This window comes from Pseudonaja textilis, chromosome 9 (genome assembly GCF_049901715.1).
Source record: "Pseudonaja textilis isolate UNSWEBS1 chromosome 9, rPseTex1.2, whole genome shotgun sequence".
NCBI lineage: Eukaryota > Metazoa > Chordata > Lepidosauria > Squamata > Elapidae > Pseudonaja > Pseudonaja textilis.
Genome location: NC_141998.1, coordinates 7,148,846 through 7,175,291, shown reverse-complemented (window position 1 = coordinate 7,175,291; position 26,446 = coordinate 7,148,846). Strand labels below are relative to the sequence as shown.

The window sequence follows — 26,446 nt, the reverse complement described above, 5'->3', positions numbered from 1 at the left end:
AGAGAGAGGGTGGGAGATGTTTGCCATGCACATTGCTCCTCATGAGATGTTTGCCATGCCCCATTACTTCTGCAGGCTAATCTATTTCCTATATGACCATCGAGTAGACTTTCCCTCCTTCTTTTGTCTCTCAATGACATTCTTACAAACCATTACATGTTTATTTGACAATATAAAGAGAACACTTCACTAAATAACTGTTCTTATAAAAAGATTATTAGGGACTAGAGCATAGATAAAAGATTATAAATTGTGGGAGGAAGCAGCTCAAGAAATCATGGAACAGTGGCCATGTGAACAAAATAGGGGTTTTCAGTCAGGAAAAAGAGGTAAATCACCCATTCTTTTCCCCAAATACTAATGAGATACCAGTTCTTTATTCCCTTACAACTGGTTATGCAAATCCAAGGAACCACTGCATACATGCATGTACATAAATGGCACAAACCTATGCCATTCACAAACCAGCCTCTTGGATGGCTCAAACCACTTAGAAAGCCAGATGATTTTTCAAGGATTCACATTTTTGAGAAATTTTTTTCAAATGACTCTTGTTGATTAAAAGAAATCTTACCATAGGAAAGCCACAGTCACATTCTTCTCCCACCTCCACTAAGTAATTTCCACAAACTGGAGGTGTAACAATATCTGTGCTCAAGGGTCTGTTGAGAATGCATCGTGGTCTCTCTCTAAGAAGATACCTCTGATGTTCCTGGATACTACAAGAGCTGAACTCAGAGAGAGGTTCAAAACTGTAGAGATGAAACAAAATAAGACATCAGGACATCAGGACATGATCCATATTTACATTAAGAGCAAAAATCATTGCAAAAACATATAAGATGGAAAAGGGATGGCTAATGAAGAATTGCAGTGATTTTTTTTCTCTAGAGCTAAAAAAGTGATTTGTGCAAAGTGCTAAGAGAACTCTTTGTAGTCCTTGATCTAACACTCAGATTATGCTCCCTCAGTTTTAATTCCACCAACTTCAGCAGTGGGATTCTAAGGATTTGTTAATTTATGTTAAATGTACATCTGGTTCGATGAATTTTATTGATTTTTTAAAGACAAACAAAACATAGGACATAAAGGCATAAAACCTCCTTTCTAAAAATTACTTATGAATTTTAACAAGGCAAATAAAACATTATTTTTTAAGGCATAGTTCCACATTATCACATTTCCATTTAAGCACATATATCTCTTTTCCAAATTTCTCGTTATTTCTCCCTTCACTTTTATTCAATTATATTTCTTTCTATCAAGGTTTTATTAATTCTCAATCAAATATAAACATTTATACAGCATAGTTCCAAATTATCACATTTCCATTTAAACACCTATATATCTTTTCTGAATTTCTCATTGTTTCTCCCTTCACTTTTATTCAATTATATTTCTTTCTATCAAGGTTTTATTAATTCTCAATCAAACATAAACACACAAAATACAGAACATAAAACAAGACATAAAAAACATAAAACCTCCTTAATTATCATTTGTACATGTCTTTTCCAAATTTCTCATTGTTTCTCCCTTTAGTTTTATTCCTCCAAGGTTTTATTAATTCTCAATCAAATATAGCTAACTAAAACACAAAACATAAAGCATAAAACTTCTTTTGAAAAGTGGCTTAGCCCTGGGTTACATCTTTTTTTACAGACATAAATCAAATTCATGCTCACCTTATATACCATTCTTATCTTATTTACCATTCTATATTTTCTATATAACTTCTCCCTTCTTTTCACTCTCTTAATTATATTTTGTTTATTTCATCTTATTTTAAAATCATTATACTTGTATCTTTTGTCTGTTCTTTTCCAATTATCTATTTATCACTTCTCTTTAATAGAAAATTTCCCCTGTAATCACTTTTAAAGTGTAACGCCTTTCTATCTTTCCCCTAAATTAACACTTAAAATAATACATAATTTCCATTCTGATTCTGCTTAGTACATTCTACATGTTGCGTTTTAAAATAAAGGAATAATAAATTTATAATATAGTTAAATATATAATTTCCATTCTAATTCTAATTCTACTTAATACATTATTTTAAAATAAGAAAATGAAATAGTAAATTTATAATTCTCTTTGATATTTTATTGAATATTGAGATCTATCATTATTAAACATTTTAATATTTTAATATTTTGTTAAATCTTATAATATTCCAATGGACTATTTCAAATGCAAATACTACAATACTATCTTATGTACTCTTGCAGAATCTTTCTTTAATTATACTCTATCCTTTGTCTCTGAAAAAGATCTGCTTTTTTACATCTTGTTTCAGACCTTTGTGGCTTTTCCCCCCCTTTTCCCTCCCTTTCTTCTCCAGTCTGGTCTTTTTGCCCCCCCCTCCTAACCTCCACCTTTTTAACTTCCCCTCTCTGCTGTATTTCTCTATTCTGTTGCTTTCTAACATTGTACCTTTTTTTCACCTTATTTTTCTTTTTCTTGGTTGTTTTAATAAATCTTAAATTCTCATTTTTCCTTCCTCTCTTCCTATTTTCTTTCTTAATTGAACTTTTTTGTCCATTAAAAATGGCTTCCTCCTCCTCCTCCTCCTCCTCCTCTTCCTCCTCCTCCTCCTCCTCCTCCTCCTCCTCCTCCTCCTCCTCCTCCTCCTCCTCCTCTTCTTCTTCTTCTTCTTCTTCTTCTTCTTCTTCTTCTTCTTCTTCTTCTTCTTCTTCTTCTTCTTCTTCTTCCTCCTCCTCCTCCTCCTCCTCCTCCTCCTCCTCCTCCTCCTCCTCCTCCTCCTCATGTATTTGCTGATATGTAGAAACTGCCATTTCTAAAAAGTGGAAGACAGCTCCCAAAGAATCCTTGCCTTCTTGTTCTCTTTCCTTTAATTTTTCATATTCCATTTTTAATTCATCCACAGATGATGCCATTGTAAATTGTTAAGAACAACCCAGATGTTTTTAGTCTTAAAGTAACTTCCAAGTGTCAAAGTTATCAAACAATCCAAACAAACACCAAATATTTCCTCTTCTTCTCTTTGCAGTTTTTCTCCTGGGGCAAAATCCCAAAATATATTTTAAAGCCGTATTACAGTTAGTTGCTGGTCTTATAATCTTCAAGGCGTCTCCTCAAACAAATTTTTAAAGATTTTTTTAGTCCTCTCCTTCCCACTTATAACAAAGAGCTTATTTTTACCTTAAAGAAGCAGATTTTCCAGTGCTTATTTGCTTTCTCCGTAAGGAAAGGGAGTGAACTTTCCTTTCAGCACTTTCGCCGCTTTAGCAACTTCTTTTGGAAACAAATGTATCAATCCAAAAGTCAGGTTTAAAAGTATCTTAATGTCCCAGTTCAGCCAAGAAAACTTTCTCCTTCTGATTCTTCCTACTGCACAAATCTTATCCGGTTGAAAATTCCTTTGTGGCTGCCATTTCTGACAGCCGCTCCACTGCCTCAGGAAAAAAAAAGGAGTCTATCTGGCAGGGGAAAGGGGTTGCCATGTTTCCAGACCCCTGCCCGGATCTCCTCTATCTTCCGCTGCCCCTCTGGGGTAGCGACAACCCCCAAATCCAGTTGGATCAGGGGTACCTCAGTGGTGAGTGCAGCAAGGACCCACAGAATCATGAATTCCTGCCACCCCCAAAGCCTGCAACCGGAAGTTCAGCGAACCAGTAGTTCTGAAGACCAACTGACCCTGCCCATGCACTTGGTTCTGGCTCCCAAGTAAGTGCAGGGAGGCTTGCAATGCCAACAATGGGACGCAGGGGGGTGCAGGGGTGGGGGGTATCAGAATAATAGAATAACACTTAGAAGGGACTTTGGCGGAGACCCTATACCATTTCAGAGAAATGGCTGTCCAGTCTTTTCTTAAAAATCTCCAGTGTCGAAGCACCTAGAAGTTCTTAGTTTGCTTCTCTCTTTGTTCAGTTTCCATCCATTGCTTCTTGTTTTGCTTTCTGCTTCTTTGGAAAATACATTGCCCCCCCGGCCACTTCTTTCTGACAGACTTTTAAAAGCCTGTTGCCTATCATCCTCTTGGGCAAAGAATGTGAGCCATTTCCTCCTTTCAGTGGTCCATGAAAGTACATCTATAGTATGTAGATAATAAAGTCAAAAAAAGGTGAACAATACTTGTATAGAACTATAGATAAGTTGAGGAGTGGCTGGGAGGGGAGGGACCAGGCAAGGCACCGCTTGATGTGAATGACATTGAGTTGGTCATGCCCACCCAGTCACATGACCACCAAGTCATGCCCAGCCAGTCATGTGACCACCAGGCCATGACAGCCAGCAAGCCACTCCAAGCCAGTCACATGGCCAGCAAGCCACACTCACAAATTAAGCCATGTCCACAGAACTGGATTAAATTGCGCATGTGTGATATGCCTGCAGCCTGCTTCTGCCTGCCCACAAGGGCAGCCATTCCTGCCTGCCTTTCGCTGTGATGTGAGCCTCTTCGCTAATATGCCTGCTCACAGGTAAGCCTGCAAGTCATGCTAGCCCTTCCCCCTCTGTTCCCAGGACTCCCCGAGCCTCCCGCAGCTATCTCTGGGGCTCCCTGGGCCTCCCATAGCCATCTCCAGGGCTCCCTGGGCCTCCTGTAGCCATCTCCGGGGCTCCCTGGGGCTCCCGCGGCCATCTCTGGGGCTCCCTGGGCCTCCCGTGGCCATCTCCAGGGCTCCCTGGGCCTCCCACAGCTATCTCCGGGCCTCCCTGGGCCTCCCACAGCTATCTCTGGGGCTCCCTGGGCCTCCTGCAGCCATCTCTGGGTCTCCCTGGGCCTCCTGCAGCCATCTCTGGGGCTCCCTGGGCCTCCTGCAGCCATCTCCAGGGCTCCCTGGGCCTCCCACCGCTATCTCCGTGCCTCCCTGGGCCTCCCACAGCTATCTCCGGGGCTCCCTGGGCCTCCCGTGGCCATCTCCAGGGCTCTCTGGGCCTCCCATAGCCATCGCCGGGGCTCCCTCGGCCTCCCATGGCCATCTCCATGGCTTCCAGGACCTCCCGCGGCCATCTCCGGGGCTTCCTGGGCCTTAGCCATCTCTGGGGCTCCCTGGGCCTCGCGCTGCCATCTCTGGGACTCCCTGGGCCTCCTGTAGCCATATCCGGGGGTTCCTCAGGCCTCGCCCAGTCTACCTACCTGACCCACCCATCCGCAACCTCAGCTGGCTGGTTAAGCCACCACATGGCATGCCAGCTCTCCTTACCACATGGCAGCTGCAGTACAGTGAGCTGTGGGCCTTGAGCAGCACCCCCCCCCCAAAGTACCTCCACATGCTCGAGCAGCCACTCCTGGCCACCACCACATGTGGAGGTCTGTTTCCTTTGGGAGGATCGGGGTGCGGCAGGGGTGCACCGCTGCTGCACACCTAAAGCCACCCATTTCCTTTGGGAGGATCAGGGTGGGGTGGGAGTGCACCACCGCCACCCAAGAGAAGCAAGGGGCAGCAGAGGGGCTCAGAAAGGGAGGGGCTGCTCAGTTTCTTCTTCTCCCACTGCCCGCTCATGTGTATATGTGTCTGTGTGAGAGAGAGAGTGGGATCTTTCCGTGCCTCCTCCACCTTGTGCCTGTCCTGGGCTTCCCCGCACCTGGCCGCCAGCTTGATAGGAGAAGAGGGAAAGGGAGGCTGGGGTTTCCCATAGCCGTGCCACCACCACTGCCCGCCCCCCCCACCGCTGCCACCGCCACCACCCATGTGCTCTGAAAGGGAGGGCGGAGGGATGTTCCGGGGCTGCTGCTTTCTTCGTTGTCCTGCCACTCGCTACTCTGGAGTTCTTCCCAGACCAGGTGTGTGTGTGTGTGTGTGTGTGTGTGTGTGTGTGTGTGTGTGTGTGTGTGTGTGCGTGCGTGTGTGTGACAAGAGAGAATTTGGTGTCTGTTGTGAGATAAAGACAAGGAAGGAAGGAAGGAAGGAAGGAAGGAAGGAAGGAAGGAAGGAAGGAAAAGAAAGATGAAGGGAGAGAATGAGAGAGAGAAAAAGAAAGAGGAAGTGAGAGAGGGAAAGAAAGAAAGAGCAGAGAGAAAAAGGGAGAGAGAAAGGAAGTGAAAGGAAGAAAGGGGGTGGAAGGAAGGGGCAGAAAAAAAGAAAGAAAGAGGGAGAGAGGGAGGGGAGAGAAAGAGAGAGAAAGAGAGAGGGAGAAAGAAAGAGAGGGGAAGAGAATCCCACCCCTGAATACTTCTGCACCAATTGATTTTAATTTAAAAATGTTAAAATATTGTGGAGCAAGTCATCAATCCTTAGCATCACCCACAAGGAAAGCCTCTGGATACTATTTCAGTCACATAAGTGTTTGTAGGAAAAACAAAATAAAATGTATAGCTGCAATTCAGAACTTTCTTTGGAAATATTTCTGTTTTGTCTAACAAAACGAAAAGGGGATGGAAGAAGGTTAATGATAGGCAAACAGGACAATTTGGTACAATGCTAGCAGTTTGGATTCTGTAGATATTTTGTGACTCCCACCCACCTAGCCATTGTAGTACAAATTGTAGTGACAGAACATATTGTGCAGCTGTATAAGTCACAGGGTTTGTGTCATGATGTTTTAATTCTTGTTTCATCACTTGCCTCATCCCCTAGTTGCTTATGCTTATCCCTATTTATGAGAATATTTATGAGATGTTCCATAGCTTTGCCTGCTCTGACATAGATAAATATGTATTATTTTTGGAGTAAGGATAGGATAAATGAAATGTAAATTTGGAAGGAACTCCATTTAATATGCAAGAGTTTATTTCTGAAGGTAATGTTAGCCTATAAGAATGATATTACAAGGTACCCTGACTTGAAAAAGACTATAGTGATTTTAGCATACTCTTAAAAATATAAGTACTGGCTTATATGACTCTATAGAAAAAAATCTAGGAGTGATGAAGAATTCATATTGTGTATTATAATAAATAACATGTTTGATCTTTTAGAGTAGTGATAATCAACCTGTGATAACTCTACATGTTACTCCCAGTGCCCCTCACCAATAGTCTGGTGTCCTGGTATCCGGGGAATTACAGTTTAGCAACATATGGATGCCACAGGATTCTAATTCCTCTTATATTACTTGATGGTGGTGTTTTATTCAAACTACTAGATTAAAATGGTCATATAAGAATTGGAGAAAGAAAAGTATGCTTTTCTTTTACAGGCTGAGTTGTTACCGAGGTCAGTATCCTGTTCGTGGAACTCTTTGCTAAGTGCAACATTCCCGGCATTCCTAAAGTTACTCTTTATATTCGGCTCTGCTTTTAAGCAGAGAGAAACCTTCCTTAGGACTGAAGCAGTGCAGACTCAGCTAGCCGATGGCGGGAACACGGATCTCTAAGTAAATCTGTGATTCTTGAGCAACTCAATCTGCCTTTCTGCTTTGCCTGATTTTGGGCAAAAGTTATAATTTATAATATTTACATACAAGCCATGCCCAACCAGTCACATGGCCACCTGCCTGCGCCTCACCCTGCCTTCCCCAGGCCTTGGAAACTGGCAAAAAACACTTGCTAAGCAACTAGTCACTAAGCAAAGACCTGGTCATTAAGTGAGGACCACTTACATTTGGTTTGCCAGTCACATGGCCATGCCCACCCCAGTCACATGACCACCTAGCCACACCCAGTCAGCAAGCCACTCCTACCCTAGCCACATGACCACCAAGCCACACCCGCAAATTAGACCACGCCCACAGAACTGGTTGTTAAGCAATTTGAATCCCACTCCTGCTTTGAGGCACATAGAGAGCTAATTATGCTAACTCTCTTTTTGCCTGAAAGTATTCATTGTTGATTTCTTTTGTTGAAAAGGTCATAATATCAGTGATGTGCCACTGATCTCCAAAACTGCATACTTCAATAGATGCAAACATGGTATCATAGCCCACCCAAGCACCTTCCTAATGTTAATACAAATCACTAGGAATATAATCATTGGCCCTCAAGTTAGGGGCTGAAAACAAGAACACAAAGACAATCTGCTGGTGGCCATTGAATAGACAAGATGGTCTTCTTTCAAGGTAAAGGTTGCACCAGGCTCATTTGGTGGTGTTAATTCAGCAACATTGTTTTCTAGGCAAGGTTTTCTGTACAAAACAGCATAAAATGTCTAGAAGTGTTAAAGTAATCACGATGGCAGAAATCTTTCAGTAAGTACAGGAAAGGCTCCATAGCATTCTCTATGCTTCCTGACCTCATTGCCATTGCATGAAATATGAGACAATGAAAGGTCTAGGGGTTTAGCAGAAGAAACTAGAAATCCATAGGTGGCATGCTCACTGAGGCTACACAAAATTCTTACACAAAAGTTATGGGGAGTTTTGCCATAGACAATTGCTGAGAAGATTCCTTCAATTGGTTCTGTTTCCTTTTTCTCTCTTGATGAAGTAAAGCCTAAATATGCACCCAGAACAAAATATTGGTAGTCCTTGACTTGCTACCACAGAATTTCCATGGCCAAGCAAGCCAGTTGTTAAGTGAGTCATGCTCAGTTTTCCAACCATTTTTGCCACTCTGTTAAGTGAATCACACAGTCATTAAGGGACTGTAGCTTGCTTCATTGGCTTTGCATATGGGAAGACAGCTGGGAAAGTCACAAACGATGATTACATGTACACAGGATGCTGCAACCATCATAGATACATGCTGGTGCTGCCAACTGCCCAAAGTTTGATTCTGTGACTGAAGGGAGGCTGCGATGCTTGTAACTGTGAGGACCAGCCATAAGCCACAGTTTTCAGTGCCATTGTAACTTCAAATAGTTGCTAAACAAATGCTTGCAAGTCAATGACTACTTGTACATTGCTACCGGTTGATTTCAGAAGACTGCAATATATGGCAGAGACGTAACATATCTTCTATGTTGCAAGGGGCGAGGCAGGAAAACCCCACGGACACTAATCTATCTTGTTCTTCCTGCTGTTGCATCGTTCAGAATAATCCCCTCCCTCATTCACCTTTCCATTTTAGAGATGTTTTTAACATCTAACCTGATTTCCTTTTTTATCCATCACAGATATTCATATTTGGTTTCTTGGGCTATGCTTCCTATTCTATTCCTTTAAACTCTTGTGTTTTGGAGGGGGCTAATGAATGATGGCTATTCAATTGTTGAGAACAGTTCTACCTTTTCAAATATAACACAGTTTAACTACAACATGGTAAAGTGACACACAAATGATCCAAACCCTACTTTTTGTAACTCCCTGACTATTTCATTTTTGTAAGTTCTTAGTATGTTTAACAATTAGTTGCAAATAGTTAAAAATAACTTAATTGGAAAGGCATTAAAAGTGTTCCTCAATCCTTACCTTATTATCGCAGACATAATACATAGTTCAGCATTGCAATTACAGGAAGCGTGGTCATGAGTAATGCCCAGATTATGACCCAACTCATGGGCCATTCCAGATGCCATTATATTTGTTCTTCTGCTATAAACCTGAAGAAAAGAGAATACTTTGTTTACTGTTAGTTTGTCAAGAAACTGAAAGTGAATCCAATTATTATTAACATTAAGTGGCTAAAATTGGTGACTAAGTGATAAATGTTGAGTTGAGGATACCATCTCAGAATTCTTCTAGCTCTTCTGAATACATGTATGCCCACCAAGACCCCAGAACATAAAGAAATACATCCAGAAGAAAACTTTGAAGTCCGGAAGCTAAAGCACAGGAGAAGATCAAAACCTATGCATCCATTTGGTATCTGCATTTATTTAGTCCGATCTAAGTATAGTACATAAAATTATATATTGCAATGTCCACCCTCTCAATGAATTCTTCAGCTTCAATCACAACAATACAAGAGCACACAATAGATACAAACTCAAAGTAAAGTGCACCAAATCTGAGTGCAGGAAATACGACTTCAGCAACAGAGTGGTCAATGTCTGGAATACTCTACCTGACTCTGTGGTTTCTTCCCCAAACCCCAAAAACTTTAACCATAGACTTTCTACTACTGACCTCACCCCTTTCCTAAGAGTTCTGTAGGGGGCGTGCATAAGCGCAACAACGTGCCTACCGTCCCTGTCCTATTGTTTCTTTTTTTCTTATTTGTATCCATTTCATGTATTCATAACCATGTTTATAGTTATACCTGTTATCTAATAATAGCTTGACTAAATAAATAAATGAATAACTGAATAAATAAATAGTTATTAAAACTTACAGGCAACTTCAGTTCAAAAATATTCACTGGTGTTTGTACAAGTTAGCATTTTCAGAATATTGAAGGCTGAAGTCCAAAACAAACTTAAGAATGAATGTTCTTCTGAATAAAAAATGGCCTTTTTAAGCAAAGAGGCTTAGGATTACTTTATATTATCCACATCCTAACTCTGCTTATTAAGAAACAAAACTTTATGAGCTTTGTCATATAAGTTTTTTTATTGCTGTGTCTCTCCATTTTTTCTATGTGAATAATAAACTAAGTTTACCGTTTCTCAATAAATGCATAGCATCATTTTAACTAATATGGTTTTCTTGCAGGATCTTAAAATATTGGAGGTTTTTTTTTTTTTTCGTTTGAAGTAGATTTAGCATTCTCTCATTTTCTCAATGCACATTAACTCAATCATATAGATCCTAAATTTCTTGGAAGAAAAAAAGGGTGATTCATGTTTGTCATTAGGATTGCTAAGAATATTGTTCAGGAGTATTATTTGGGAGTATTGTAATATGATTTGACCTGCTCATTTGCCAATTAGAGCACAGTTTGACTCCTCCTAATCCAGAAACATTGTAATATGTTGTCAACTTCTGATATATAGCTCATTGCATACAAGAAGTTCAATCTATAACATGTCTAGAATACATTGTGCCAAAGTATCATCAATTGAGACAGGACCTGGAGATGTCAAATCCACAAATAAATATGGATGAAAATGACATGGATCAAAAATAAGAAGATACTTTATTTGTAAAGAAGTTATGACTATATAAGTTTTGATTTGAGTACAAATAGGTAACAGGTATCCTTTCTACTAACCTCCATAACTGCTACAGATTCCTCCGGACTGCAGATGCTGCCCACATAAGCAAGTCCTACAGTAGTTCCGCTGAACTCAATCTGCCTATTAGAAACAAGGGGAGGGGGAATAAAATTTATAGAAGGTGAAAGCACATTATGTAGTCTTAGGGCATATATAACTCTCCATGGCTTTTTGCAAACCCATTCCTCAGTTACTACCAGTTTTCAGGGCGTTAGAATTTATTTTAGATAAATAAATAAATAGGTAGCTACCAACTATAAGTAATAAAGTAAGAATGTAATTGCGCACAAATTAATACCTGTAAATAATGCACAAATTATTGTTATAAGATAAGACTACAAAATCCTGTTGTTGAATAATATATTTCCTATGTTTTTAATTTAATAAAAGTTTAATAAAGTTTTTTTTTTAATGAATTTATTTTAGGTTCTAGTTTCAGAAGCCATTTAACTAAGCAGACCTGTATTAAACATATTCAAGATGCATTTTCATGATATGGTGATTTGGCTGGTGAATTAGGTTGGGGAGAGGGATTAGCATATTGCCTGAATCCAGCCCATAAGGTGAATTTAAATTCCATTAATCATGAAAACCCCAAATACATATTTATTTAATAGATTTTGTCTATCAATTTAGTTGTGCAGTTATTAAAGACTAGATGGGATTGGAAAAGGAGACTGGGAGACAAGTCAAATCAACATCTGTGGCAAAAATAAAATGGAATTTGTTTTTGTTTATTTTAATATTCTCCCTTGCGCTTAGATCTGCCCTACATCTAGCCCCTAATATATTTCACAAGACCAACTTGTTATGCATGTATCCTGTAGGATTGCTCACAACACAATTGTCATTTGTCCAATGTCTTATAAGACATATAAGACAATAAATGTATCAATTTCCCACTCATTAAATTGCATGAGAATACATAGGCTGATGGGGTGCAGAACTAAGCAGTTAAGATACTGGGCTTGTTGACTGGAAAGTGGACAGTTAGAGACCTAAGTACTGCCTGACACACTCCAACTCCTGCCAAGTACTGCCTGACACACTCCAACTCCTGCCAGCCAGTTCAGAAGCACAAAAACATAAGTTGATAAATAGGCACCATTTCGGTGGGAAGATAATAGCATTCTTTGTGCTTTTGGCATTTAATAATGCTGGCCATGTGACTATGAAAGCATCTTTGAACAAACTTGGCTCTTCAGCTGTGCTACTGCTAAATAGATTGGGTGGGTATTTTATCATTTTAGTTTATTCTTGGTTATCTGTTGTGTAATGCCAGCATTGATTTAATTGATGCAGAATGGGAACCAAACCATTACCCAATCAAATAAAAAATGAATGTGTAAGTACAGCCAAAGCATAGTAGGATAATCATTTGAGTTTCAATTTTAAATCTAGATGAAATGAAATCAAGCTGAGTTTTTGACCTGCAATCATTCAATGAACTCTCAACTCCATCCCTCATCTACAAAAAAAAGTGATTGACTTCGACCCAGAGATATAGTTCAGATATGGTTTAAAGTACACAGCACTAACCTTCCCATAATCCTCCACTCCCAGATAGCCCCACTCCTTTTCCCCACAATGAGACGTACGTAAGTAACTGAGCATTATCATTCCTTTTGCGTGGCAGTAAAACTGTTTCTCTCCATTTTCCAAATGATTTCAAAGTGACAGCCACCTCTGGTTCAATGTTAATCTTATCTCGGTTGGACCAAATTTCTAGGCCAATCAGTGCAATGAGAAAATTCAAAGGTCTGTACATCTGTGAGGTGGACATGACAGCAATTAGAACCTTAAATGCAAGTAAACCCTGAGAACTTTGAGAAGACCAAGATTAAAAAGAAACTGGCATTGGCTTCTATGGGCAGGTGAAAAAAATAGATATAGGCATCAATAGAAGAGAACTCTCTGGTGCTCTAGACTCAATTGTGGACTCCTTGCTGCTTTCTGAGTTTGCTGCTTTGCTTACTCAAGTAAGTTGTTTAGTCAGATAATGAAATGTCTGCAAGGAAACCACCAAGCTCAGACAACACTAAGGACTCTATATATTGGGGAAGAGGAGGAGGAGGAAGAAGGAGAAGGACAACAACAACAACAACAACAACAACAATACTTGGTTGATACCTAGGATACTGGCAGAAACCCATATCAACCATTAGATCCAGTCAATAATATTTGTGATACATTTTTAAATGTTCAGTTGACTGACTTTCATGTTTAATGAATAAAAGATAATATGATGATGATGATGATGATTACTAATAATAGTACTAACAGTAATAATATGATTAATTGATATTGCAATACCAGGTGATGCACTAATTGAAGAGAAACAACAAGAAAAAAATAACAAAATACTAAGGTTGAGTGATTGTGGAGGAATATATCAATAATACCAGTGGTTGTACCAATAGAAATATGAGCCCTTGGAGCAATATCCAAGGGCAAAATGGAAATTTTGAACTTATCAGACCTGAATATCCTGACTTTGCAAAAAAACCCATCTTACTCAGAACTGCCTATATATTGAGATGTTACCTTAACAGCTCTTGGGTCCTTGGTTAGGACCTGAATTGTTTAATTTTTACCAGTCCCAGAGTGTAAATTGAATCAATCATTATCATCATCATTATCATCATCATCATTGTACAACTTAAGAAAACACTTGGTTGATACCTAGGATGCTGGCAGCGACCCGTATCAACCATCAGAGCCAGTCAATTATATTTGTGGCACAATTAAATGTTCAGTTGACTGAGTTTCATGTTTAATGAATAAAAGAGATAATTATAATGATGATGGTGTATTAAGCAGGAGAAATAAAACGATAACAAGAAGCAGGTGTTTATTCTCTATAGTCAAGAACAGAGGAGGAGGAGGAGTAAAGGGAGATTTGACTCATCGATCTTCCTGTTGTCTGTAAACAGGGCTAATTGGACACTACAACAGGAGCATATCTCCCCGTAGGTACCACAATCCAACTCAAATAGAGTTCCTCTCTCCAGGTTTCTTTTCAGGGATCAGTTCAATAATCAACTGACTCTGTCTACCTCTTTCTAATGTCCAAGTTCAGAACCATTAACCACAGCCCTCAAAGAATCCAGCTACATATATAGTTCTGATTGAATTCTTGCAACACTTTTGGATTGGCATTCTCCCAACACTGTGGCTGTATTCACATAAGAGGCTGTCAGAGTATATTCATGAGCTTAGTAACAAGGTCAGCCAGTGATAGCTGAATTGAGGGCAGAAACTTAAAGAGAGAATCTGTTCTGTGCTCAGCTCTAAAGTGAAACTAACTTGCTTGCTTGTCTGCTGAAGTTGAGTTGCTGTTCTGTTTTGCCCTTGTAACATGTTTACTTCTGTTTGAGTTTGCTCCATGTTGAAAATATCTACAACTGGTATTTTACAATTTACTTAACATGTTTACAAAAACATTAAACGAAGCATCAGCCAACTGTGTTTATTTTTTCTGGCACAGAATTTACACTGCAAAACTCTGAACAGGTTATGGGCCCAGAAAAAGACTGAATTGTAATTAAAGCTGAGAAACTGCTTGTTTTAAAAGTAAGAAACAAGGCTTTGCAGGATGGCTGAAAAAATTAAAGAGAGCTCCGTTTGGGTCAGAAGAACTATATTATTTGGGCTGTAAAAATGGAGTGTTTTAAAAAATAATGCTTTATTTGTCTTGTTGAAATTTATAAGCAATTCTTAGAAAGGAGGTTTTATACTTCTATGTGTTATGTTTTGTTTGTCTTTAAAAATCAATAAAACTTGTTCTTAAAAATAAATAAATAAATAAATAAATAAAATAAAAAATGGAGTGTTTCCTAAAGGCTCAAGTGCTTTGGAATATTGTTTAAAACCCACCCCAGGCACCATTGAATGCTACAGATCGGAAGCTGCATGATAGAGCATTGGATTATTATATCATCTTAAGTTTAGAAGATGATCAGTTTTTCAATGTAGCTGATTTAAAGACTGTAAAGGAAGTCTGGGATAAATTGAGGACTGTTCATGTGAGTGTATCAGCATGCAACATCGTATAGTTATCAAGAAAGTTATATAGAGCTTGTTTGCAGTCAGGAGATTCAGTGGAAGAGCATTTTGTTCATATGCAAACTTTGTGGATTTGGAGCAGTGTGGGATGAGGATTCCTGAATCTCAGAAAAGTACTGCTAGTTTTGAACAGCCTAGATGAAACTTGGGACATTCTTTCTGCTGTGTTTGAATGCAAACCGGAGCAGGCGCTGCATTTTGAAGCCCTTAAAGCTTGTTTAATTAGACAGGAGAGAAATCCATGGGGAGGGGTCCAGGGAGCAGAATGGAAAAGTCCACAGACTGGCTGTCTCCAGAGAAGAGAAAAACAGCAGGGTATATCAGATTACAGCTAAACAGAAAGCCCTACAATGGAGACGATGCTTCATTTGTGGACAAACAACTCATTTAAAGAAAGACTGTTTGCAAAGGGACTGTCTGCAAGACAGAAGAAGCAGTTTGCAAGAATGACAAGTTGATGGACAAATTGCAATAGCAAAAGTCAACTCTTGCAGGAGAGGTCAATGATGTCAGCTATGGAACCATGATTCATTGCTGCCACCCAGCTGGAGAAAGGGGGGGTGGGTTGATGTTAATTGAGTAGCTCAGTAGATAAAATATAATTCTTTTGATAGTTCAAGGTTAAAGAGTGTGACACAGAATGAATTGGAACTTACTTTGGGATTGGTTCATGTGATGTGATGATGAGTAAAAAAGAGATGGTTTGCAGATTGGGACATTGTGGGGAAGCCAGGAAACTTTTAGATTCAGAATTCCACAGATGTGCCAGGTGCTATTCTAATAAAAGTACTTTGAGATTATGCTTGTCTTGGAGTTACTGACAGGAATGGATGTTCCCTGGAATCCTGACAAATGTCTTATCAACAGTGGGGCTAGCCAAACAATTATTAATAATGCTAAATTGTTTTACAGGATGGATGCAGCTGCAGGAGACACAGTAGCCTTGGCAAATGGCAAGAAAGCTAAAATAATTGGAAGAGGCAGTGTGCAAATTCCATATTTGGAAACAAGGTTTAATAATGCTTTATATATGCCAGAAATGGAACATAATTTGCTGAGTGTCTCTAGACAAGCAGGGATTTGAGACCACATCTGTAAATGGGCAGTGTCTTATAAAGAAAAATGGGATTGTATGTGCAAAGGGCATAAAGCATGATAACCTTTATATGTTACAGGGACAAAAAGTTCAATGTGCACAAACGTTCGGCAATGTTGCAAAACATGTTGTTCAAAAGATGGACCAGTATGCAGAAAGATTGCATGTAAAGGGATGTAAGGCATATTTGGATTGTGCAGTATGCAAAACATCAAAGTCCAAGGCATTCCCAGTAAGCAAGAATAGCACAAGGCAGACAACAAGAGCTCTAGAACTGGTACATGAAGTTTTGGTGGGCCCAATGCAAGCCAGTTTGGGAGGAGCTAAGCATGTGCTGGTCATTGTAGATGACTATACCAGGTTTGGGTTCTGCTTTTTATTAAAGAGTAGAACAGAGGTGCTACAGAAATTTAAGCAATGTGTAAGTTTTGTAGAAAGAAGGCATAAACAACAGTTATGTCAGCTGCAAACTGACAGAGGTTCAGAATTCATGGCAACAAGTTTTCAGCAGTGGTTGACACAGGAATAAAACACAGACACACAAATAAGAATACACAGCAACTGAAAATGGTGTTGCTGAGAGACAGAATGGAGTCTTGCAAACCATGAAGGACTCACTGCTAGAGGATTCTGGCCTAAGCAGATCATATTAAGGTGAAGTCATATTGACTGCTAATTATTTAGTTAATAGGCTGTAGAGTTCCTCTATTAATGATACTCCATATGCATTGCTATATGGGAGAAAACCATCTCTAGCACATTTAAGGGTGTTTGGAAGCAATGTGTGGATACAATTCCACAAGCAATTAGAAGAAAGGGGCAACCAAAGGCTAGAAAGCTCAGGTTTTGCGGGCTATGAGCCAAGCTCAAAGAGTTATCGCTTTAGTGATGGGAGGAAAAGAATAGTATTTTCAAGGTCTGTGAGTTTTGCAGAGCAAAATTGGAACAGAATTGATGCAAATTTGTGCAATGATTCACTTAGTGATGGTGATCCACTTAGTGATGGTAACTCACTTAGTGACAGTAACTCACTTCAATGTCTGGGGAGGAGAAGCTGAACAATATATGAAGCAAGAGAGGGTTGACACACAGGAGCAGTCAGTGCCACCCAGGTCAAAGTGATGGAATAAGGGGATTCCACCTGACAAGTATTTTGCTGGTAAAGTTAAAGTGTGTAATGTATGGTATGAGCCAAGGAACTACAAAGAACTATTAGCATTATCTAAAATTGAACAAGTTAAAAGGTGGGGATGAACGCAATTGCGTTGGATAGGTAAAAAAAGGAATTCCCAGGTATCCCTCAGGTATGAAGGGAACTGTGAATCTGGCTCTCCAAATACAGATATCTGAAAAATATTAAAGGTAATTGACTTTATGTCTATTCCAGTTATGAAGGGAGGAGTGTCAGAGTATATCCATGAACTGGAATAGAGCTTAGGTCAGCCAATGAGAGCTGAATTGATGGCTGAAAACTTAAAGAGAGAATCCGAGCTTGGTTTATCTCTGTTCTGTGCTCAGCTCTAAAGTGAAAGAGAAATTAACCTGCTTGCTTGTCTGCTGAAGTTGAGTTTCTGTTCTGCTCTGCACTTGTAACATGTTTACTTCTGTTTGAGTTTGCTCCATGTTGGAGAAATCTACAACTGGTATTGTACAATTTACTTAATATATTTATAAAGACGTTAAATGAAGCATCAGCCATCTGTGTTTATTTTTCTGGTGCAGAATTTACACTGCAAAACTCTGAACAAAGGCTTACTAACCTAGTTACTAAATTAACCCATTTTAAAGGATGGCCTTACATGCCAGACGACCAGCTGGTCAAATGACCCAGTTTTGCCTCACTTGAAGCCACAAAAGTTAGTATTCTTATAGAAGTTCATCTCCTAGCTCCCTTTACCTTTATGTGTGTTGTGTCAACACAGTGAAAACCTGGGATGGGGCTGAGAGAAGTTTAAATCTGACAAGTGAAATAATTTTTGCCATATTGTCTTACCATGTTTAAAAGGTTGATTGTTTCATATACTTTTCTTTTTATAGCATGTCTGTTGCTGTCGTAATTCTTGTACTACAGAAAAGACAAACATGTTAAGATGAGATCATAATGATAGGAAGAAGGAAGTGAAGTAGAGAGACAAAGAACATATCAGGATCATATCAGGACATAAAGGATCATTGAATTTGCTGATTCAGACAAAAGTAATATTTTTATCTAAGCAGTCCAAATAATTCTTTTGTGCTGGTTTTTAATCTGCATTTGTGCCTTTAATATATTCAAATTATTAACTTTTCAGCAGCATAGATGGGCTCTCCTCCTGGCTGGAGAAAATTTTGCTCAGCCTATTGAGATGCTTTCTTAAACTAGATGCCATATATCTGTGTTCAGAGAAGTGTGAGATAAGCATTCTCCACTAGATATCTTATTCTTCATGTGTTGTCAACTTGGATAAACAAATAATTCAGGAATGTTTCAAAGAAATCTATAGAAGTGTTTAACCATTGTGGGATAAAAATTTTTTAGATGGAATCCAGGAAGAACAAATGTGCAAATTAGAGTATATTTACAAATCTCTCTTTAACTTTGTAAATATTGGTTGGGTCCAATAACAAAAAAATATATCAAAATTTATGATAAAGCACATTTTAAGAGAAATCCAGTTAGGATGTTTGTTTATGTCTTCAAAAATGCCTACATTAAAAAAGGCAGAAATCAACTCAGAAAAAAATGGAATGATATCCAGATACTTACCATTTTGTTGTCCACAACTACATACAACTCAATGTATTTTTTGACCTTCAAGTACCTTTCTTGCTAAACAGAACAATAAACAAAAGGCTGTTTAGATATGTTGCTCCCATCAGCCAACATTCTTGTTGGTCATCATCAGATAATCAGAAAACTGATTGTTATACTCCCTGGTGCATGTTCCACTTGAGAAAGCATGGATGGGCATGCTCTATTTGCACAAGTGAGTGCATGGTCACACAAATGGAGTTGCGTGCACGCGTGACCCCACTGCTCACACTGAGCCATCCCCCACCCCCCACCCCGCCAGACTGCAAAGCTGGAAAGGTTGGGGAACTCTGAGTTAGAGAATGTGCTGATAAATGTTTGTAGAAAAAGTACATTATGCAATGGATTGTCAAGCAAAAATAAAAGTTGTCACCTTAAAAAAAATGTTTGTCATGACATGAATCACTTTCTTTGTATTAATATGGTGTGGCACTTGTTTCCAATTAATCTGTTTTTGGAATTTATGATGCCAACATTTAAAGATAAATTTATATATGAATACCTAGCTCTGAACAGAATTTAATAGGAATAAAAACAAGCATGTGAAGAAATTGCTTTCTTTGACCTATTTTTCAGCCTGCCGCTCCAATGACCTTCTCACTTTTCCTTCCCTTTCTCAAACCAAGGATTTCAACCAATCACATGAGAAACATAGTGATGTGGTTATGCTATATAACCATTTAGACCTTGCCTGCAATGATAACACACCTTACATCAAAGACAAGACATTTTGACCCCCTGAACTCACCGTAAAAGGTCAAAAATTTATATCTTTCCTTTGATGTAATTTAAAAATGATTACTGAAATATTGTTTCAGACGTCTTGGGCACAAGGAACAAGAACAACATGGTCAGAGTAGGTTCTTTACTGCTGCTCTCCTATAGACAGGAATCTTGCCAGACTAAAGTAAACTCTGTTAAACCATTGAATATACCCTCTGAAAATTTTAGAGAGGATCCTTTCTGGCCTTCTTTCTGCAATCCAAGGACTCATTGTTGATCTGCCTCTTATTTCTCTGAGAAAGAGCCCTTCCTTCCTGCATTCCACTGTTAGGTTTCACCACTAGAACTGCCAAATTACTCAGGAAGTGCACTTATGCTAAGATCTGCATGTGCGAGGGTGTATTATTTGCTTTCCCAAGGAAAGTGTATTCATGTTTTTTCATCATACAGAACTACAAGGCCAAATTGCCAATTCCAGGGTGCAATTTCTCTCCTTGCTCTCTGAGAGCCAGTTTCTTAACTCTGCTGCACAAGATCTAGTTTGAATAAAGTGACCATGAGCAGACACTGAGAATAGAACATTTACGATAAAGGACCAATTAAGGACCAATTAAACATAATGTATATAACTACAACTTGCTGAGAATAAAGAATTTGGAAATGGGGCCTCTTCCCTTATGAATTCTATCTAATACCCCACCCCCCCAAGGAATTTCTTGTTTACTTTGCATTTTAGAAACAAGTTAATGAATCCCTGTTCCTGAACCATGTTATTATATATCTGAGAGTTTAATATAAGATTTACTTCAGAAATATTAGTTAATTGAGAGATCTTTTTGATGGGCTCATCTGACTCCGAAGTAGTCTGGGTTATCCCACAGTTGGGGGTCTCTTTCTCTTCTTCTACATTTTCATCTTTGTAGATTGCATGGAATTTACTGTCGGAAAGCTTCAAGGGCTCAATAAAGTATGTCTCCCCTTGATGCTTGAAATGTCCTCTGTAAAAGAATGTAGAAAAGGGTGGTCAGAGATGGATAACCAATAGAAGAAATTATTGTTAGTTCAGGGATAATCTGGACTGATGATGTTACCTAGTTGGGCAGTGAAATGTTTGCAAGGAAATAACTAAGCTTTGAGAGCCATTTTTAATTGACCAAGTCAACATTCCGTTTTTTTAATCCCTCCCTAAAACTCACTGAAATTGTTATTTTCTATCTATCTGTCTGTCACTTTGTCTCTCTGTCTATCATCCATCTATCTATCTATCTATCTATCTATCTATCTATCTATCTATCTATCTATCTACACATTATATATACAATGTACTATAGAAACTATAGCACAGTATTTGGCTGCGGTCAGGGAAATAAAATCAGATTCATATGATAGCAGTTTGAGATAGGAGTCAGGATGACCAGGATAATTAATAAAAAAATGGAAATAAGAATTCTTGGCAAGCATCTTCTTAGAGAGGGCAATGTAGAATAATATGAATAACAATGTAGAATAACAATGCAGGATAACAAGGAGCTGGAAGCTAAAACACATGATGAGTGGTTGCAGGAACTAGGTAAATCTAGTGTAAGGAAGAGAAGGATTAAGAGTGACGTGATAACAGTTTTCCAATATCTAAGGGGCTAAGAGGGTGACATTCTATTCTCCAAAGCACCTGAAGGCAGGACAAGAAACAATGGATGGAAACTAATTTAGGAAAGAAGCAACCTAGAATTAAGAAAAAATTTCTTGACAGTTGGAACAATTAATCAGTGGAAAGATATACATTCTGACATTGTGGGTGTTCCATCACCCCTGGTTTTCAAATAGAGATTGACAACCACTTAAGCAGGAGGTTGGACTAGAAGACCACCAAGGTCCCTTCCAATTCTGTTTTTCTATCATTCTGTTGTTCCCTTATTATTCTTTTGTTATTCTGTTCTGTCCATCATTTAATGTATTCCCCTGCTGCATGGACACAGTCTCTGCAAAAAGGGGATCTTTTAGTGTCTTCCTTCAATAGCAGCTATTGGGAGAACATTGAACCTGACCAGTGATAAGGACCTTCTGGTTGGAGAAGGTCCTTAGAGTGACAGCAGAGTGACTCAAGAAAGTGTTTCTGGGTAGAACTGAAAAGTCTGCTACATACAAAGGAATCATGGGCTTGGAAGCTCTTTTAGACAGACCTTGATTTAGCTCCCTAGTGTCTCTACCAGCTGGCAGCAGCTCATGTTTCAACCAAAGTCTTTCTAAATTCTGCAGAAGTCACACCCAACTAATTTTCATGAAAAACTCCATTTTAAGTTGGAGTTATGACAACTCCAAGAGCAGTATTTTATTCTTAATAAAATCAGTAAAAGATAAGAGACTATCTTACTTCAAGCCGTCGCATGCACTGATGACTGCACTTGAATTAGCTTCATTCTGAATGTAGCCATGATAATAGCAGTGATCCTGTATGCAGGCAAGAGGGTTACACTGGTTAAAGCTTGTTTGTAGTACGATTTGATGAGCATAAGTACAGTTCCAATATATTCCACAACATCAATAAAATAATGAGTAGGACAGAAACTAGTTGAGAATATTTTTATTGAGGAGGAGAAAAAATGAAAATGAAAAGGTAGATCATATAAACCTGATATTCTCATAATAAATCTATTTGTGAAACTCACTCCCCAAAATATTTGCTTCCAACCAGTAGGAAAGCACTGGTTGATTGGAATCTTGCCCTACTAATTCAATGAATAAAACCAACTGGGTTTAACAATCCATATATCCTTATATGAATATTTCAGTATAAGATATTTTATACATATACAGTCATTCTTATTTGAGTAGCCTGGTCTGGAACATGCCTATTTGGAATATTGTGCTCAAATATTCCTCTCAATTTATTTCCTAAAAGTAAGATAATCTGGATATTGAACCTACTTGAACCAGAGGGCTTGTTATAATTTCTGTGTCATCAGAGGAATAATGAATTTCAGTGTAATCTTCTGAAAAAAGTTCTCTGCAAAGAGGAGAATATCTATGTCAGAAATTAAGTAGGACAGAGATAGTTTTATAGTAAGTCTACAACTACTGTATTTTAGGCATATTGTTTGGTATCAAAGAAAAGGGGCAGGTATTTAAGAGGAGTGAAGCCCATACTAGATTCACCTGAGTAAAGAGATTTGCACCAAGGAAGCTGTGCAATTCTCTTCATCAAATCTCAGAGGTGGTATGATTGACCAGGAGAAAACATTCTGTATTGCCTCTTCTTTTTATTCTTCTGGTCTATGCAACAGTCTGATGAAACTGCTTGGTGTATAAAGGAGAGCAGGGGTGGGATTCAAATTTCTTAACTGGTTCTGTGGATGTGACCTGATTTGTGGGTGTGGCTTGGTGATCACGTGATTGGGTGGGCATGGCTTGCTGATTGGGTGTGGCTAGGCAGTCATGTGACTGGGGTGGATGTGGCCAGGTAACTGGCAAACCAAATACAAGTGGTCCTCGCTTAATGGCCAGTTGCTTAGCAAGTGTTCTAATTTACAACTGACTTCCCCAGAGCTACTTCATCTGTTTTTGGGAGGCTGGGGCAGTGGGTGCTCATGCTTAAAGTAACAGGCAGGCTTTAAAGTGGTATTCTTAAAGTGTGCATGCTGCTTTAAAGCCTGCCTGTTGCTTTAAATGTGATGGGACCTTGCGATGGGACTGTGCAATGGGACCTTGAGCACCCCCCACCCCAGCCGTCACTGCTCCACTTGGAGATGATTTCAGAGGTCTGGGGCAGCAGGTGCTCACACTTAAAGCGGGAGGCAGGCTTTAAAGCAGCATTCTTAAAGAGTGCGTGCTGCTTTAAAGCCTGCCTGCCATTTTAAGCGTGAGCACCCGCTGCTCCAGCCCTCCAAAAGCATCTCCAAGTTGAGCAGCAACAGCTGGGGTGCGGGGTGCTCAAGGTCCCGTTGCAGCTGCACGCCACCACCTCCTCCCCCCTTTCTTCCTTTTTGCCACCCACTGCTAACTGGAGCTCACTGGATCACAGTTAGTCCCAGACCAGGTAGGTGTGTGTGTGTGTGTGTGTGTGTTTGTGACAGCTGCGGCAGGTGTGTGTGTGTGTGTGTGTGTGTGTGTGTGTGTGTGCTCATAGTCCTGCTGCTTTAAGTTTACAGCAACAGCTGTATACTTTAAAGCATGCTGCTTTAAAGCGTGAGCACCTCCCCCTCCCCGGCCCTCAAAAGCATCTCTGCAGGCAGCAGAGGTGGCGGACTGGCTGCCCCCCATTTTGCCCCCGAGAGAAGCGGGCAGAGGCGGCAGAGACGCTGTGGTGATAGAGTTGCTTATAGGCGGCAGCACTGCCACATGGTAGGGAGAGCTGGGAGAATGCTGTGTGGTGGCTTAGCCAGTCAGTGGGAAGGGGCTGCACTGGAGGGGAAGCCAGCCAAGCCCGGGGATGTTGGGGGGGTGTAGCTAGATAGGCTGGGTGAGGGTAGGGGAGCCTCAGGGACAGTGGGGGAAGGGTTAGCACAACTCGCAGGCTTACCTGTGAGCAGGCAGATCAGAAGAGAGGCTCGTATCAGCTCTGGTCTTCTTCTCTCACCTGCTCTTGCTGGGAGAGCATCTCCTGGCAGAGCAAAAACCTTGCAAGTCCCTCTTCCCTTTGGAAATGACTCCTAGGCAGCAGTGAGAAACAGGATTCAACTGATTCCCGAATGGGGGGGACTTAGAAGCTTTTTGCTCTGCTGCAGCGAAAAGCAGGCAACAACGGCTGGCCTGGCGGGCAAAAGCAGGCTGCAGGCATGTCACGCATGCGCACGATGTTGCACATGTGCAATAGGAACTGACTGGGCAGGAAGCGGAGAAGAGGGTGGAGAGCAGCGGGGCCAGCCTGGGGGCCGTTTTACCGGTTATCTGAACTATCGGGAACCATAACAACCGGTTCTATAGAACCAGTCTGAACTGGTAGAATTCCATCCCTGCTTAAGAGTAAAATGAAGCAACCTCAAAGAAATGGATGCCTTGACTCCTCACACAGAAGCATCTGTCTTGAAGTTTTAAACTAATATATGGATTCACTTTCCACTCCTATGTCACATCTGTGTGCTTTCGCATTTCCTTCTATTTTTCCAATCTAGATATTCTTTGCTAGTCTTCCACCTCTAGCCCTGCTTGGCTTCCGTCCCAAAACGTGATCATCTAGATCAGGCTTGTCCAACCTTTCACCTTCCCTGGGCCACATTAGAAGATGAAAATTTGGTTTGGGCTGCACATAAAATAAAATAACAGTAATGATACCTGATCATCCAAAAAAACCATAGCAAACATTTTTTTCATAAGATATCATAAAAAATAGTCAACCAGGGAGAAAGGAACACGGAGGGGGGGGAAGAAAGCTCACCCGTCTCGCGCCTACCTCTCCTCCTGCAAATGGCCTGGCTGGATGCAGCAGAACTGGAAGGCGAGGACCGGGAGGCTCAGTGCAGCAGCAGCAGCAGCGGCGGCGGGGGCAGAAGCTGTTACAACAGCTCCGGCGGCAGCAGTGGCAGCGGCAACAGCAGGAGGTGGTGGAGCGGGACTTGGGCTGTGGCTGCCTTGGCACGAGGAGCGCTCTGACGACGCCCACCTTTTCTGTTGCTGCTTGGCGTGGCGCTTGCCTCGCCCCGCCTCGCGCCTGCCTCTCCTCCTCCTCCTCGCTGGCTCGTCTTCTTGCATGAAGGTTGGGGTGGGCACTGGGCCGCATTATGAGCCGACCTGGGCCACATGCGGCCCGCGAGCCGTGGGTTGGACAAGCCTGATCTAGATGCTGCCCTTGAAATCCTGGATAGCCTTCATATTTAAACAAAACTAAAAAGGACACTAGGATTTCTAAAGCACGCAGCCATACAAATTTCAAAGGTGATGCGGCATTTACAGGTTAGGGGATAATGAAAATGGCATACTTTCTTTTAGTGGTATTAGTAGTTTACATATGAGAAATCCAACTTACAATTAAGAGCAATTTCCTGACAATGAGAACAATTAATTGGTGCAATGGCTTGCCTTCAGAAGTTGTGGGTATTCCATCACTGGAGGTTTTCAAGGAATGATTGGATAGCTATGGAATGGTACAGTCTCCTGCTTGAGCAGGGGGTTGGACTAGAAGACCTTCAAGGTCCCTTTCTGCTGAAAAATAATTTTGTTCCATTTTTGTTACCTGTAGTGAAACAAAGCTGCCAATCTTTTTTAAAGGCCTGGCTAGATGAGTCAGTGAAAGACCAAAAACTTCTTTCAATGGTTTGTTATTATGAGAATATAAACCAGGTGGCTTATATTTGAACAATATCTTTATTAATATTTTGATTTATAATTCAAATAGAACACCACCAAGAAGATTCACATGGCATTCTTTGAAAAAAAGTGTAGTGAAATCTGAGCTTACTTAGGTTTTTCATGCCTTGATATTTCATGCCTTTCGTGCTTCAATATGTAAATTCTGATGTAAGTTGATTGACTATATAGATTTCTTAGGTAATATTATTCAGATCAATAGGATATCTTTGAAGCAGCATAAGCCATCATTTTAAAAACTATAATATTTCATAACTAATCTAGGTAATTCAAGGGATAGAAGGTTATGAGCCTTGAATGGTTCAACTTTATCTAAATTGTTATAGTACAGCAATGAACCATAGAAAGCTGAAATAAACAATTCTCAGTTCAGGGGTAAAACCTAATTAACATGTTCACCAACTATATCGATTTTTCCTATAGTGTAAAATTTAATTTACTTTTAGGTTCCCAAACAAAGCAATACAATTATTATTTCTCTTGGATTACATCCAAGAACATACATTTTCCATATTGTTCTAATTAAGTTAA

The 26,446-nt window shown here is 40.0% G+C and overlaps 1 protein-coding gene across 4 annotated transcripts in view; it reads right to left on the bottom strand.

Annotated features, from left to right (window-relative positions):
* Positions 1 to 26,446, bottom strand: part of LOC113445596 (zinc metalloproteinase-disintegrin-like MTP4) — a 45,091-nt gene that overhangs the window by 13,724 nt on the left and 4,921 nt on the right. For 3 of the 4 annotated variants that reach the window (XM_087938870.1, XM_087938872.1, XM_087938871.1), the window contains 9 exons: positions 22,541 to 22,619; positions 21,987 to 22,063; positions 20,421 to 20,613; positions 18,848 to 18,910; positions 18,095 to 18,166; positions 12,539 to 12,708; positions 10,937 to 11,021; positions 9,256 to 9,386; positions 575 to 752 (listed from right to left, as the gene is read on the bottom strand). In XM_087938870.1, coding sequence (XP_087794996.1) covers positions 575 to 752; positions 9,256 to 9,386; positions 10,937 to 11,021; positions 12,539 to 12,708; positions 18,095 to 18,166; positions 18,848 to 18,910; positions 20,421 to 20,613; positions 21,987 to 22,063; positions 22,541 to 22,619 — 1,048 coding nt within the window. Of the gene's footprint in view, positions 1 to 574; positions 753 to 9,255; positions 9,387 to 10,936; positions 11,022 to 12,534; positions 12,709 to 18,094; positions 18,167 to 18,847; positions 18,911 to 20,420; positions 20,614 to 21,986; positions 22,064 to 22,540; positions 22,620 to 26,446 lie in introns of all 4 variants that reach the window. The other variant, XM_026714867.2, reaches the window with a different exon arrangement.